We start from the raw sequence: 17,158 nt of genomic DNA on the forward strand, positions 1-17,158 counted from the left end.
ATTTCCCCATCTTAAGGTCCCAGGATGAACGTAATCTGGTGAACCGGGTTCGTGTCCCTGCTCCTCCACATGCAGCTGCTGGGTGACCTTGGGCTAGTTATACTTCTTTGCAGTCTCTCAGCCCCACTCACCTCACAGAGTGTTTGTTGTGGGGAAGGAAGGGAAAAGAGAATGTTAGCTGCTTTGAGACTCCTTTGGGTAGTGATAAAGTGGGATATCAAATCCAAATTCTTCTTCTTCTTCTCAGACTCCCAGTCCTACTTTGAGAGCACCAATTCTTTACTGCCAAGGACATTCCAGATTTGGTGTGTGTGTGTGCAAGGGGAGGGGGGTTGATGCAAGGGGTTGTTTCTATCCCTCCCCATTATTTTTCTGCATGGGCCATGGGCCTGCTCTGCTCTTCAGTTTAACACAATGGATACCTGCATATAGCCATACCTCTACAATAATACAAGAAACAAATGGGGTCTGCTATAAAATGCTGCAGTGTGGAGTGCTCCTATATTAGTGTTCCAGTCAACTAGCCATGCCCTCTCCCAGGATGCTCCATTTCATTCCATTCCCGATTGAAAGTCAGCATTCTGTAGCCCCTGAGCTTAGTTCTAATTTGGCCTTCTTTTTGCGGTATGCTTCCCCCTTATTGGGTTGTTGCACTCCTTTGTGGTTTTTGTTCCATAAGCATCAGCCCTCATACCCAACATCAGAAACAGAAAGTTGGGGGGAATGATAATGGGATTTTGCTATACTGGTGGCCAGCTAACAGCAGTGTAGTTTGTTCAGGATCCTGCAGCTCTCTAGTGACGCCAATATTAACAGAGCATAGGATTGTATTGCTACAGAAGCAAGCGGATATAACAGTACAAAATTAACTGAATGGTAAAAAAAGAATAACCAGACATGATTGCATGTGTGTTATAGCCATCTTCAGTGCTTTCTTTTCAAGGTCAATAGTTTGCATGTAACGTCTGCTTCCAGAGCAGGTAGAAATCCCTAAATAAATGAATATATTGTCTCTTAAAAACAGTAAAATTCAGTTCTGTAGCCAGATGCTTACAAATGAAAGTTTTGAAACCCTTTCCTTGTGTTTAAGAATAGATACTCATGTGTGGGTTTTTTTGCCAGTCACATTCCTTTTTATTGCAGTCCCATTGTTTTATACTCTAGAACTAAAATGGGTGACCTGCTAAGCTATTTCCTAATGACCTGTCTTACTTTGAGGTGGGGTGGGGAGCCTGTTGAAGACTGGGAGCTTAAATGGACTCTTACATCACATTAGTTTGTGACGCCTGGAAGGGGGGGGGGGCAAAGAAAGTCTTAACATATCTACAGGCTGGAGTTGTACAGGCCTTTGACCATAAGCACCAGTACTTTAAAGTACAAGTTGCACCTGTAAAATATTGCAGGCTATCCTCTCTCATTGAAAGGAATGTTCCTGTTTGGGTGCCAGCCAGACAGTCTTTCCTAAGACAATCCAGGATGTTCAAGATCAGGGGTCAGCAAACTTTTTCAGCAGGGGGCCGGTCCACTGTCCATCAGACCTTGTGGCAGGCCGGACTATATTTCGAAAAAAATATATGAATGAATTCCTATGCCCCACAAATAATCCACAGATGCATTTTAAATAAAAGCACACATTCTACTCATGTAAAACACCAGGCAGGCCCCACAAATAACCCAGAGATGCATTTTAAATAAAAGTACACATTCTACTCATGTAAAAACATGCTGATTCCCAGACCGTCCATGGGCCAGATTTAGAAGGCGATTGGGCCGGTTCCAGCCCCCAGGCCTTAGTTTGCCTACCCATGTTCAAGATGCTCTATCTTTCCCACGCTATGCCCAATTTCCCCCTTTTTGTTTTCAAGCTGATACTTAGCATTCCCTGATTGCTGAGCACTATCAGTCCTCATAGGGCTGTTGTGGAGAGGGGTGTGTGTACCCCCCCTTTTGTATTTTTGAAACCTCAGGCTTCCCATTTGCATGCTGATCACTCCCTCTGGTTCCTCGGTAGCACCACTTCGCCTCCATTTCTGTCGGCCACCACCACCTGTGTTCGCAATTAGTGGGAGTGATGTCGCATATTTTATACACCGTGCATAGTGCAAAGTGTACTTTTGCATCAAAGTCTTCTGGCGGCGGGGGTGGGATGGGGGGTGAGGAGAGAGTTCTAAGGCTTGTGGCAATAGACCCTTGTTTAGCCTAATCGAACTACTATCACCTTTAAACCCATCAACACTTGGAAAAAGCATCCGTGTTTCCTTCGGCGCGTTTACAAGTGAGGGCAGATGGCTGTTAATCTGCAGATCATTGATGTGGCAGATCACACTCTCTCCCCCCTCTTAGACCCCATAGATAAAATGTTAAGTTCACTGGTTTCAAGAGGATCAGGCGCCTTTGGTCTGGCTGGTATGCAAACATATGTTGCAGCCACCGTGAGATACTCCTTGCTTCAGCTGTGAAAGGGGTGCGCTGATAAACTGGCTCACGAGACCTTTCATTCAATATACCTCTGTGGAGTGTGACAGTGATGTAATGAGAGACAGGGCAGCGTCAGTTACGTTCCAGCTGTCAAAAAGTCAGAGAACGGCAGATACCAGATGAGCATGAATCCTAATAAGACACCGCAGCAGGCGCTCAGATATTACCCCAGCGCTGTCTCTGGGTGCGTGTATCTGCTTCTTAGTTGAATTTTAATATCGTCCTAATGACGAAGAAATTTCTGCGGTCGCAGACTTCTGCCAATTCAGTTTGAATCCTGAAAGCACACACTGTAGGTGGATGGGAGGGAGGGCTTCATATACGTGCCTGTCTCTCCAAGCGCTAGAATGTGGGGGGTCACCCAATGAAATTATGGGCAGTCGAATCAGGGAGGACAAAACATGGTACCTCTTTTCATTTATGTAGTGATGGCCACTAGTTTAGAGGGCTTTAATGGGGATTAGACAAATCTGTGGAAGAGAGAGGGTATCAGTGTCTATTAGCCAGTGAAACTGAACCTCTGTGTTCGTCACTGATGTGCCCCCGGATACCAGCTGCTGGGAGGCAGCTGCAAGAGAAGGTAATTGCCTCTATCGCAGGCCCATGGGCTTCTTGGAAGAATCTGGCTAGCCACTATGGGGAGCAGGATGCTGGCCTCATTTGGCTTTTGGTCTGCTCCAGCAAGGCTCTTACGTCCTGGCGTTGTGCTGTTGTTTTGTCTCCACCCAGGGTACATCGAGGAAGCTTGCATCATCCCCTGCCCCTCGGACTGCAAGCTCAGCGAGTGGTCCAACTGGTCTCGCTGCAGTAAATCCTGTGGCAGTGGGGTGAAAGTCAGGTCCAAATGGCTCCGGGAGAAGCCCTACAATGGCGGAAGGCCTTGCCCCAAGTTGGATCATGTCAATCAGGTAATTCTCAGCACATTGCCATCCATCATTCTTTTACATTTCAAAACTGAGTTGTTCTCTCTCCTGAATACATCACTGAAGAGAAGGCTATCAAAATACATAGAGCATCCTCCAATGGTTTTTAAAATTCACTTAGTCTAAGTTGTCTTCCCTCACTTTGATGCTTTTTGCGTATTTGGAGTCAGTTCAATGCCTGCTCACTCTTTTCTTTCCTTCTTAGCATGTGGGATCCTTGTTGGTTAATACTAGGACAGCAGCCTTTAATCATTCAGTTTTAGATTAATTGATTAACAATGTTTTTAATGGACTAAAAAGAGACCCTAAACAATCAAAAACATTCAAATTAATATTGTTACAAGCAACCTCCATCTCCAGTGAGCGATGCGAGAGACTTCAAGGACCCTGGCACTCGCCCAGGGCTCATGTGTCCTTCTGGGAATAAGGCACAGCGGAGACTGTGGTGTCTTTATTATATATGGTTTATTTACACATATATACAACCAGGCCTTTTTTTACAGCCAGAACTCAGTTCTAGCACCTCTCAGGTGGGTGCCATTGCCATTATAAGAGAACAAGAGAGGTGTTCATGGTGAGTTGCGGCACCTCTTTTTCTAGAAAAATAGCACTGTATATACCACCTGGACCTAGATGAAGAGATTGCAGAGCATCCACATCCCAAGAGGGCCTGGCTTCCTTCATAAGAAGAGCAAAAAGCCATGCTCTGTGTCTCTTATGTTCCCTCCTGTCACAGCCAGCCCACATCATGTTCTGCCCCTGCTTCTCTGCTTCCCAAACCACTTGCAGAACTGACACTTTCCCCCTGTTGGCTTAAGTCATCCACTTTGAAATCCTAACCCTTTTGGTCTCTGCCCATCAACACACAGCTGGAGGAGGGTCTCCCCCTTTGTCTGGCAGTCTTTTCTCTCTCTTGATAGGTTCCCTGATGGGCATCACCCATCTTTGTCTCTTCTGTGCCTTACACTCAGCTAGTCCTGTCAGGCTGGCCTGACTCATTAGCATAAGCTGCATCCAGCAGCCTTTGGCACAGTTTAATCAAACCTTGATTAATTCTACCTTTTACTAAATTCAAGAATTATGGGTGCCTTGCACCCACAAAACTGGCACCCCGACATATAATGATATTTAAAATATTATAAATCAGTGTGTACAGGCTAAAAGCTTTCCTGTTGGATAGCAAGGCCGAACTTACACCCTAATAACTGTTAATATATTCTATTGTTGTACTGTGTATTTGGGTCTTTGGGCCACAACAAAGCTCACTGTGTGTGTGTGTGTAAATAGTTATAACAGCTGAAGATAGCAGGCACCGCCTTAAAAGAGGCATCGCTTTTTCACTCTCACAATAAAGGAATTGTCCTGCGACATATGGGCCATGTAAAAAACAAAGCACCCCTCTCCCACTCCCAGCAACATTATTGTTTTAATAATATGCAGATTTAATTATTTAATGGATTAAAACTCAACTACCAACTCACGTTTCTTTAATTGGCGACAGCCCTAATTCATAATGGTTCATTGGTATTCTAGGGGAATGTTCTTTTATATGTTTGACCAGACCAAGAGGGGAGCGATGGGGAGGGCTTTGTGTGTAAGCGTGAAGGAGATCATAGTCATATGCAGGAGAATCTTAATGTTGATGCTGAACCATCGATGGATGTTTAATAAGCTCTAGATGTGCATGGCCTCTGCTCTTGGTTTCATGACAAACTGAACAGAAGGGAGGGGGGAGGAAAAGGGTTTTGTGCATCTTCTCAGACTTGATTAATGTCCACCTTGAGTTTTGATTTAATCTGCATTTCCCCCCAGCAAATGAAACAGCCCAAGTTTTCATTTCCATAAATTCCCTTGTAGTGGGGAGCTGGGAAGAAGATGCAAAAGTGGGGGGTGGGGATGTTGGCGGTTCTCATCTAAATAAGATGTGCATTTACTGGATGCCATTGTGTTGACATTTTGCAGGCACAGAAGGAAATGGCCTGCTGATTTGATTTTCCACTTAAGAGGATGTAATTAGTTCTAGTTTAGAACATAATAAGTGTTAAACTAAAGCTAATAAACCAAGTTTGTAATCCAATTTAACACCAAACAAAAGTAGGCATGAAGGCTAGGTTGTGCGGGTGAGGTATTCATAGCGGGGTAAAAACATTTTAATAGGAGGGGCTGATAGCAAATCTACTGCTTTCAGACTAATTCACAGTACTTAGAAACATGCTTTCTTTCTCTAGATAACAAAAATAGTAAATGGTTAGATATCTGTGGTCTAAAGATAGTGAGAGGTTTATTTCTACAACGATGCTGCCCTCTAATGGTGGCTAGTGTCATAAGGTCCTTAGCTTTTTGTTAGAAGGCTTCACCCAGATCTGCCCATGTCTAGTGCTAATCTTTAAGTGTTTCTCTTTATGTGCTTCCTCCTTCTAAAATTGAAGTCTTGCCCTTTTTAATTTTTGAACTGAATTTGCCCTGTTGCACACACAAACCCATCTATTGGTGTTCATGGATTGGGAAATGGTTATGGGTTGCTTCCCCCCGTCCCCTCCAACCTAAAGAAAGTGCCAGATAAAATTATCAAAGTTTCTAGATGAGCAGCTGTAATGCATAGCTACAAATCCACCAGTAATAATAAAGAAAATGACAAGGCAGGGCAGAAAGAAGAACAGCACAAAGCAGCGTTGTAAATTAAACCATAAAAATTACTAGCTTATTAGGCAGAGGAGAGACAGCAGCCCACTGGATTTCTGTACAGCAAAGGAAACTTCTCTAATCTGGCAGCCAGCTTAGTTTCCATGCTAGGTAAAGAAGAAGGTGCTCCTCTGCCAGCCTGTTCATTGCTCATTCACCTGCATACATTTTTATATTCTTGCTTACATGGGACACAGGTGGCGCCTTGGTCTAAAGCACTGAGACTCTTGAGCTTGCCGATCATAAGGTCAGCCATTCAAATCTGCATGACAGGGTGAGATCCTGCCGCTTTGTCCCAGCTCCTGCCAACCTAGTAGTTCAAAAGCATAGCATACCAGTGCAAGTAGATAAATAGGTACCGCTGCGGTGGGAAGGTAAACAGCATTTCCATGCACTGTAGCTTCTGTCATCGTGTTCCGTTGCACCAGAAGCAGTTTAGTCATGCTGGCCACATGGACCCACAAAGCTGCCTGCGGACAAATGCCGGCTTCCTCAGCCTGAAAGTGGAGATGAGCACCACACCCCATAGTTGCCTTTGACTGGACTTAACCATCCGGGGTCCTTTACCTTTTACCTTTACCTATACTTGCCTACATGCAAACACCTGTGATAGCTTGTGGCTATCAGGCAAATGCTGAAATACAAAACAGCTCTGGACCAATGACACAAATGTTGGTCCTTCTTATGAGATAGGAGGTTTTGCATGAAGAGGAAAAAACGTGGGTGCAGGAAGTGGTGCTTGCAGCTGATCACAAACTGCAGTGTTCTGATGCAGTGGGCCTGAATGTATCGTGTCCTTGTGCAGTAGATCCCTGGCAGGGGATGAGGAACTGCTGGTCTGGATGCAATTGATGCCACAGCAGCAGTGAAAAGCAATGCAATTGAATACAGTCTGGAGCACAATTCCAAATGGGATGTTCTAAAGAGCCGAAAGCTTAGCCTTAGAGGATGCATCTTTTAATATTAAATACACTTCGCTCTAAATCTGTAAGTGTGGAAATCCCACACATGCAGCCTGTGTCAGTGGCCAGACAGCTGCTTGAGGCTGTGTAATTAATCTGCACCTTATCTCCAGCTTAAAGGAAATCAAGAAGCTAAATACAAGTCTGTGTTTGCAATGAAAGCAGCACATGGAAAGCATTATAACATAAAATACTGAAACATAAAGGTAAGGTTCAGTAGATGGAGTAGGCCCAGAGAAGAGTTTAAATTAATTTATTCATTGGGCATTCTGTTACATTGTTGCTGGATTTTTCCTCTTCTTAAATGTTTGTTAGGCACCTCAGGCAATGAAGGGGTAGAGAATGGACTAAGACTGCAATCCTAACCCCATTTACCTGGGAGGAAGCCCCATTGAATTCAATAAGATATTCTTCTTCTGAGTAGACATGGTTAGAATTGCGCTGTAACTTAGGTAACTGAAATCAAGTAAAAACTGTAGGTTCCTAAATTACAAAAGCAAAAGAATGACTTCTTAGTTTTTCTCTTAGGTACTGCAAATGAAACAAACACAAAGAAATTCCGCAGCTTCAGGAGAATAGTTTAATGACCAAAGAAGTCTCCGTCTCAAATGGGTATCTAGCCACACAAGGCTCTTAATCAGAGAACTGTATAGCCAATACAGTGGACACCAGTAAAAATAACCCATTCCCCCCAGTAAGAAGCACATAAAATAAACAAATTCCATAGACTATAAGGTGTTGAAGAGGCACCAATAATGTTTCAAAGAAGCATTGCTTATTCATCACAGATAACATACAGTACATGAATAGTACACCTACTAAAGGTGGAGTCCTATCATTCCCAGGAGGGTGACTGAGAAGCCTTAGGATGTGGCGAAAGGGTTGGGCCACTAGCAGAAAGGGAAGCCTGTCATCAGGGGCTCCCTGGTGGGCTGGTGGAAAGAAACCTCCACTTCCCAGGTGGTTGAGACCAAAAGAAGGCCTTTCAGCAATGTGTCCTGGAGGCCATGTATTTACCAGATTGTAAATGATCAGTGCCATCAATGGACAGAGAATAATAATTTAATAATGTGCTACAGACGGGGTGGATTTAGGGGGGCGCAACCAGTTTGGTTGCACTAGGTGTGGAGCTGCAGGGGGTGTTGCAACTATGAAGTAGACTGGAAGGCAGAAGGTGGGGGGTGCCAAATTGGGTGTTGCACAGGACGCCACATTTAAATTTAAGATCCCAAGGTCCGCCACTGCAGTCAGAGCCCGGCCATTCTGCAGAAGCTTGTCTCTAGGCAGCAGCTTCAAAGAAGTGCTTTCCAGCAATGTGAGAGAATAGAGGCAGAAACCTGCTTAGAGTAGACCTGTTGAAAACGGTGGGGTTAACTTAAGTCTCATTGATTTCCATGGATCTGCTTTAAGTATGGGCTCGCTCTTGCGTTTTAGGTTGATGAGCTTCATGCTTTGAAGGAGCATTACTATTTCCAATTATCCATTTTGCTTCCTAACTATTGTTTTTATTTACCTTTGCTTGTTCCCTTGCGTTCATGGCCAACACCTGCCCCAGGCTCAGGTAAGAGTCTGTGAAACAGATGCACTGCCTTCAAGCATGCTTCCGGATAAAATCCCCTAATATGTGCCTTGTTTGCCTCCTCTGGGTGTAACTTTTCCTTAAGACTGTACATATGCTACCTGTTGTGTGTTTATGTATACAACTGCAACTGGCTTCATCAACAGTGGAAGAGGGGAGAAAATGGCCATGGACACAGAAAGCTGAATGAAAAACAGGTTATAGCTGTATTACAAACAGCCATTCCAAGGGCTGGTGCATAGGCGGAAATGACTGATAAGGAACCCAGGGGATACTGTGAGAGAAGAGGTAGCAGGGACAAGATGCTCAAGCCTCTGTAGCCAACCAAGAGTTGAAGAGTGACTCTGTCTGTAGTAGGAGACCTGTTCTGCCTACATAGGCTTCTTGTGTGTTCTAGAAAGGGGTTTAAAACATGCAAGGAGCCTACAGATGTTGGCTGTGCTGTCATGGCATAAGGCCAAGCAAGGGGTGGGTGATGATGGTGAGGAATCTTCCTATGAAGAAGTCCAGTGGAGGTGGAAGTCTTGTCTTGGTAGACCTCTTCAGTTCCAGCACACTGCTTCCATCTCATTCTCTCCCCTTTTTTCCTGCCACACCAAGCACAGTCACTTTAGGTCAGGAGTGTGTTTTCCAACACGATAAAGCACAGATAAGCATATGCTAATGGAATATCGAGTGTCTCATATTTCATAAGGGGCCAAAATGCTACGCAAGCCTAAAAGGTTATCACTCCTAAGGCGTATTTGGTTCTTCAGACACCCATAGCTACTTTGGCAATGGGGTGGGCCAGAGTCTCTGGAGTCTGGAAACAGTGTCAACAGCTGCCAGGCTCAGTCAAAACTAAGATCTCGTTTAAGAACGACTGGCCCAAGGTAAGTCCTTGGGATGTCAGTCTCTGAGCCCAACACAAATGAGGCTGGGAGGCAAAATGCAGGGCAGAGAAACAAGTAAACATCTAACAGTTGGGACTGTGAGCTGACAACAACCAAGAGGAAGTACAGGAGCTAGAAGCATAGCAAGGCCTTGCCAAAAATCTGGGATATTTATCCTGTAGAAAAACCTGGGAGCAAGGCCCATTTTACTCACAGGTACTCCCGAGTAGAATTGCATGGAGGTGCACGGCAAGATAGGCTCCTATTAAGGTGCATAAAAAGTGAGACAGGTGCTGCTGAGGATCAAAGACTGATGTGATAATAGGGTAGGAAGGCAATTTCAGGAAGAGGAGTTGAAGAGCAATTGCCCTGAAATTCCTCCCACCTGACCTTGTGCAGCAGCTGCTCAAAAAGAGAGACAAAAGCCTCACAATTGTGTGTCTCAAGGGGGCAGAGTGAGCGAAGACAGGCCTTGCTGAAAGGCTAATTTTATATACTCTTGCTTGTCAGTGCTGACTGCAAATGCATGCCTGCTAACTTCCACAGCAAATGATCCCCCCACTTTAATTGAAAGAACTGTTTTCCGATAAATAAAGCTTAAGATATTTCTGATTCCAATTGTTAAGTTGCACACTTGCACATAAAGCAAGTTCATGTTTTGTGTGTGCATTCCAGGTATATGAGGTAGTCCCGTGCCACAGCGACTGCAGCCAGTACATCGGGGTCACTGAGCCCTGGAGCGTGTGCAAAGTGACAAACGTGGACTTAAAGGAGAATTGTGGAGAAGGTGTGCAAACCAGGAAAGTAAGGTGAGCAAAACATGGGCACTGTCACTTCCAAGTTAGAAGCAGGGGAGCTTTCACCCTTAAAGACACATTTTGTTTGGAATAATAGTTTCTAGCAGAAAAAGTCTCTACTACCAAATCTTGGAACAATCCATCCATCCCAGGAATGATTTTGAAAACTTGATTCCTAATTTAATTTCCAGTGCACATGGCTTTAGTGTGCTGAAAGTCATAAAAGGATTTCGAATATACAAGTCAGAACTCCCTAGATAGGCATGGACTGTTGCTTGCTGACAGCCTGAAGCTCTTTTGCTCCACCCAATTTTTGTGTATGTGTCAAATAGTTCATGTTGATGTTCACCCCTGCACCACACACCCTTTCTGGTATGTGCCATACTAATAACTGTGTCCCCTTCCCTATTCTATGCCCATCTCTCTGTAGATTGACATTGTAGATGCCACTGACACAACCCCTTTGTTCTCTGGGGTCCCAGCCTCAGGCACTTCCTAATATTTAATTGCACTGTACAGTATAGCAAAGGTCATAACAATGTTAGTCTCACTTTTTTTCTTTATTCAAAACAAAAATATTTATTTTAGATTTTCAGATGCCATTGTATAATCATAAAAGGGATGGGAAAGTTTCGTTTCTTTGGAAACTTGGCAAGCCAAGGTACAACAACTCAAGTGAATGACACTAGCAATGTTGCTGACAAATTGAAACCCAATTTATACAAATTTAATTTAATTAGTCCTAATTTTTAAACTTGAGTGCTAAAAAATTGTTGCTGCCCTTTAGTTCTCATATTTTTATGATTGTTTGAATCATGGTTTTTCTTTTTATGTAGTACGGTACAGTATTTACCGATCTATCTATCTATCTATCTATCTATCTATCTATCTATCTATCTATCTATCTATCATCTATCTATCTATCAATCATCTATCTATCTATCTATCATCTATCTATCTATTTAAAAAAGCAAGCTTTTGATCCATTTTTAATGATCAAAATGCCAAAAACTACACTACCAACATGGGTTGCCATATGTCCGGATTGTTCCAGACATTTCAGCAATCTTTGCTTAAGGGGACTGAATACTGGCTATGTCCGGAAAATTCCACATGTATGGCAACCCTAACGTAAACTGCCCTGGGAATTTATTTATTCAAAGACAGTATAAAAACTAGTGTGCAGAAGGAAAGCATATCTCTTACTTGGCTTTCCTTCTGCCTTTACCCATTCATTCTTGGCACAAAAAGTTACCATTGTTTCCAGTGGAGTTTACTTCCACTTGGCTTAGCAGGAGTGGTTTGGGGAGGGGAGCGTTGCTGTGTTTTCGTTCCTGTTTCATGCACAATTTCAGAGCTTTGCAGCCTGCCTTTGGAATCATGGTGGCTCAGTATGATAGGTGTCCAATTATGATCTGGTATGACAAGAGACTCAATGACAAGCGCCCTAATGAGCGCTTTATTGTTGGGAACATTTGCTGTGAAGTGCCAAATGTTCATTTTCATCTGCCACAGGTATATTATTCTGCTGTCAAGTTTCACAAGGTTATGTTCAAAACAGAGGCTCACTTTGAAGCTACGAAAGATTTATTTGGGGAATGCCATCTTTCTAGCTTTCAAATTTCCGCTAGGAGAAATTGGCAATAGTAACTATGATAGATACTCCTTTTCCTACTCATAATTTGTTCTCCCTGTAGCCCTGCTGTACCCCATGTTAAAGCAGGGAGTATAGTAACCTAGAAAGATAATAGATCTTGTCTGTACCATCAAAGCCAAATGTGGGGCAGGGGGGAGAGTCTATTATTCATTCCAAATATTGAAATCTCAGCCCAGTAGAATTAAAATCCAGAAGCACCTTCGCTTCCTGAATGTTAAATGCTAAATTTCATCAAGTCATTTTGTGCAGGCAGAGGGTCTCCAAGCCCTGTATTCACAGTATGACCACCTCATTGTAAAGATGCTCTGATTTGAATCTTGACAGCTTGAAATGATGGGATAAACAGCAGTTGAAAGAGTTGGCAATATTGGCATGTGAGTACAGCCAGGATTTGAAGGCAGTTCAATATACTGCCCCTTCTGGTGTGAGACTCAAACTTAGTCATAATTCAGATGTGTATTTGCACATTGCATTACGATTACTTCTCCTTCCCCACCCCAGAAATTTTGGTTTATTTCAAGCTGAATTTAAGAAAACTGGATGATGATCCTTGATGTAGAAATAACTCCTAGACATAATTAATATAATTACTACTGGTCAGTGCCCCCCCAAAAGGTGCTAGTACTCATCATGAAGTTGTTACAGTAAGTAAAAAAAACGGGATGCCGGTACTGCGTACCCTTGAGTCCCCAGGGGGAAGCACTGCTACTAGTATTCACAATGGCAGGAAAACATAAGTAACAGGCTATGCAAGATGAAATCTGAAACAGGGCGTTAACCACCTAATCTGATGTTGGTGTCAGGGTTTATTTAGCCATAGGCTATATGAAGTACTAATAACTGGTGAGCATATAAAGGAACTAGTGAAGTATAGTAATTAGCAAAGCAATCTTAACCCTCAGATGAGCTGGCTGTAGGGGTCAGGATGCAGTGGGGGTTCCCTTCTGCCAAAGTGTAGATTAGTAAACCAACTGGGCATGTGCAGAGTAAGGTTCAAATTGCTTTAAAGAAGGAAGACCTGTGGATGAAGAGAACCAAGGCTACCTTTGCATCGATGCTGCAGGATCCAGGGTCACTCCATAGCTTATCCCTGCCAGCAAGTAACCTAAATATGGGCAGCTGCATCTGTGCACATTTACACAGTCCTACCCTTAGCCGATGTGATGTCCTCCAGAGGTTCCTGGGTGATATTTCCCATCAGCCCCAGCCAGCAAGGCATGTGGCCAGGGATTATTGGAGCTGTAGTCCCAAACCATCTGGAGGGCACTATGTTGGCTACCAACACTCTAGATTGTGTGTTCCTTGGAGCAGGATCCCTGCATGTTTCCCTTAATCTGGAAAGTCCTGTGTCTACTGGCTTTGCTCTATAACGTATACATAACGTATACAAACCAATGCTACTGTACTTAACATTGGCAGCCTATTGAAAAATAATAATCTACATGTATATTTAGGCATGGGCTTTGTTTTTCCAGATGCATGCAGAACACCATGGATGGTCCTTCAGACACGGTTGAAGACTACCTATGTGACCAAGAAGAGATGCCCATTGGTGCTAGAAAGTGCACATTGCCATGCCCAGAGGATTGTGTCATGTCTGAGTGGGGCCAATGGTCTCGGTGTTCCTTGGTAAGGCATATGTTACTGAAGAGAGAGAGAGAGAGAGAGAGAGAGAGAGAGAGAGAGAGAGAGAGAGAGAAGAAAGCTAGCATTTAAGCATTTCGGAATTTTCTTGCTCAGCCTGACTCAGTGCCTCTCTGGCTGTCTTTTGTCAGCTGGTAAATATGTTTTTATCCCCTAAGTTTCCCCCTGCAAAGCTTGGTCTCTGGAGGTCACTTCTTTTTATACCCATGGTTGCTTTTGAATGGATTTTTAATGTTGTGTGTTTTCCATGTTGTTCATTTTAAGTATTGTTAATTGTTTCACCCTGCCTATATGTTTTTTTATTTGTATTCTGATTCAAAATCATCGTAAGCCACCCGGAGTGGTGCTTGCGAAATAGAAGGATGGCCTATTTTTTAAAAAACCAAACATATAAAATAAAACAAAGTTCCGCCAGCGTATTACGTGTATCAGAGTAAAAGGATGTGTCCTTTCCTTTCTCAGCCATGTAATGGAAGCAGTGTGAGGGAACGAACAGCGGAAGTCGTGAGGCAACCTCAAGGAGGAAAGCCCTGCCCTGCTGCCGTGGAGACAGAACCCTGCAGCCTGAACAAAAACTGCTACCACTATGATTACAATGTGACAGGTACTGGTCTTAGTTAAGATGACAAGTAGGAACTGCAGAAAGATGTTGCAGTGTGGAGTGCTCCTCTTCAGGGTTCCAGCCAGGCAGCAGCTACATTCCATTCCATTGACTCCCCCACACGCTCCAATACGCAGCCAGCATTCTGTGGCCACTGAGCACGCTCAGTCCTCCTTAGGCTGTGGGGTTCTTCCAAGCCCTTCCCATTGTGCATGGATGGTGCCATTTTGTTGGCGCAAGTTCCAGTTTTCAGGCACTAACTGCGTTTGCTATTAGTATATGATGCAAGCTTTTTTGTTTTCTTTGAATTGCTGATCTTTTCGATCCAGAAACATCATTTGCACTGAAATCCTATGCACGTTCACAAGACCAGTAAATGCCACGGTGAGAAACATCTAGAGGATTGCAATTTTCCTCTGCAATCTTTTGCACACCTACTTGGGAATAAGCCTCATTGAACTCAATGGGACATCCAGTTCAATTCCACTGGGCTGTTGTTGGCTGCAGTTTCCTAGGAGGCTGTACAAGAGACCTGCTGTTGGTTATTGGAATTTGGAAAATGGAATTGAATGAAACATTAGTGGGAGGTGACATTTTAGCAGTAACAGGCTGTGTAGCGATGCCGGGTGTTGTGAGGCTGGTTCTGCATCTTTCTCCTGCTGCACAGGCCACTACTGCATTTTACTGTATCCTAGTTCACTCTGGTGTAGTGAGAAATGCATTTTCTTTCTCAATGGCTTCCTCCTCTATTCAACCCACCCTACCCCCTTGTTACCTCTAGACTGGAGCACCTGCCAGCTAAGTGAGAAAGCCGTCTGTGGTAACGGGATCAAAACAAGGATGCTTGATTGTGTTCGCAGTGATGGCAAGTCGGTTGACCTGAAGTACTGTGAAAAGGTGGGTGGATTTTTCTTTTTCTTTTCCTCTTCCTTTTTCTGGTCCTGTAAATAATCCCCATCATCTCTAAGTGCATTCATTCAAACATGGAGTCAACTGGCACATGGAGTCAACTGGCTGCATGGAGCTACACTCTGGCAGATGCTTCTCAGTGTTATTCGAGGACTGTTAAGTACCCCTGAAATGAGCCTGTGCCATAATCAGTGGTTTTGTCGCTCAATTTCCTGTTTGCATAAGTGTGTGACCACAAAGGTATGCTGCTTTTTTTTAGCTCCTGAAAGTAATGGTTTGGGAACAATAAGCAATCAAGGTGAATAAGTATCATAAATCTTAATCAGGATGGTAATCACGCATTTTAATTTGAAGTGGTTCCTTTGTAGTGCTTTGGACACCTGCCAACATCATTTTCGTTCAGGGTGTCCTTTCTTTTTCTTCGTTTCTTCTTGTATCTAGGGTTAGTGCCAGCTTTTCAGAGCCAGGTTTGTAAGTCAAGGAACCTCTTCAATAATATTGGGGAAGCCTGTGGCATTAACAAACAAGCATGGCTCGTAAATAAGGCTGCTTGAAAAATTAACCTTCACCCAGGAAATGGTTAAACTGGGGTAGTGAATCTGTGACCTCCCAGATGTTGCTAGATTCCAGCTGCCATTATTTCTGATCATTGTCCATGCTGGATGTTGCTAGATTCCAGCTGCCATTATTTCTGATCATTGTCCATGCTGGCTGGGGCTGATGGGAGCTGGCATCTAACTACATCTGCAAGGCCGCAAGTTTCCATCTCTCCTCCATGTAACGGTTTTACATGCCAGCTATTCAACGCCTTCTCTGTACAGATGACACTGTAGTTTTGAATCATGGTTGGTTTTGCATCCCACAAGCTTGTCAGTGGATAACAAGTAAATCTAGTAATCCCAGAGTGTTCCTGCAGTTAGGCACAACTAAACAGCCATAGGTGGGTGAACCACAAATCAGAACAGATGCACATTATGATCACTAAGACGCAGGAATAAGTCAAGATAAGCCCCAGAAAGGAACAATGTGCTTACCCACAAGTAAAGAGTGTGAATTACCTTATTTTTGGCTCTATAAGACGCACTTTCCCCCTCCTAAAAAATAAGTGGAAATGTGTGTGCATCTTATGGAGCGAATGCAGGCTGCACAGCTTTCGCCAAAGCCAGAAGAGCAAGAGGGATCGGTGCGCACCAATCCCTCTTGCTCTTCTGGCTTCAGCGATAGTCACACAAAGCCTCTTGAGTGCAGCCGGAGCGCTCCTGCCTCTTTGCTTAAGAGGCTTTGCGTTGCTTTCTTGTTTCTTGTTTTCCTCCTCTAAAAACTAGGTGTGTCTTATAGAGCAAAAAATACAGTAGCTCCATTTAGTTCCTGTGTGAAGCAGAGTTTGGCAGATGGTGTCTTTTTTCCTTAAGACTCGAGAATCTGTAGTTTTATGAACAGACAGTGGTGGCGCAGCAGCAACATTTTAATACATCTCCAAGTCTATCAAAATAGCACTAGGTTGACTTTCAGTCAGTATAAATAGGACAGGAAAAGCTCTAAAGTTTGTTATGGACAAAGTGAGATTTGCACTCACTATCTCAACTCATTCAGTGCTGATATATTGTAAATCTATTGAATCTACTAGTTTGGGGAAAGTAAATTCTTCCTTCTTTATGGAAGATATATGCACATTGCAAACGTAGTTGGGTCTATTTGCATTTTAAAGTATTAGGTGCAGTGGGGAAAGTTCCTTTGGATGTTTGCCAGTATTTCCTATTGAAGTTAATGAGAGCTGTGTGTTTGTGTGTGCCTGTACATATGTCTCACGACAAAACCTGGCTCTCTTGTATTATTTTATATTGCTTACTTAATGAGACATGATATGAAGTGTGTCTCTTGACATGGACATTAGAGAAGCATGAATACCTTTCCCGAAACAATAAGCAATGGCGGATTTAATTCAGCAGGAAGTCAGAAGAGTCTTTACACCTTTCACGTGGGGCTGAATCTCCCCTTCTACACTGCCTCCCCCTTCAAACTGTCATGTATGATCAATATTTTAATGTCCTGCT

The 17,158-nt window shown here is 43.5% G+C and overlaps 1 protein-coding gene across 3 annotated transcripts in view; it reads left to right on the forward strand.

Annotated features, from left to right (window-relative positions):
• The window catches only part of THSD7A (thrombospondin type 1 domain containing 7A), a 215,426-nt gene that overhangs the window by 175,397 nt on the left and 22,871 nt on the right, over window positions 1–17,158 (forward strand). For all 3 annotated transcript variants that reach the window (XM_081882805.1, XM_081882806.1, XM_081882807.1), the window contains 5 exons: window positions 3,208–3,386; window positions 10,172–10,305; window positions 13,426–13,579; window positions 14,057–14,198; window positions 14,977–15,092. In XM_081882805.1, the coding sequence (XP_081738931.1) occupies window positions 3,208–3,386; window positions 10,172–10,305; window positions 13,426–13,579; window positions 14,057–14,198; window positions 14,977–15,092 (725 nt within the window). The remainder of the gene's footprint in view (window positions 1–3,207; window positions 3,387–10,171; window positions 10,306–13,425; window positions 13,580–14,056; window positions 14,199–14,976; window positions 15,093–17,158) is intronic.

This window comes from Podarcis melisellensis (assembly GCF_964234715.1).
Source record: "Podarcis melisellensis genome assembly, chromosome: 12".
NCBI lineage: Eukaryota > Metazoa > Chordata > Lepidosauria > Squamata > Lacertidae > Podarcis > Podarcis melisellensis.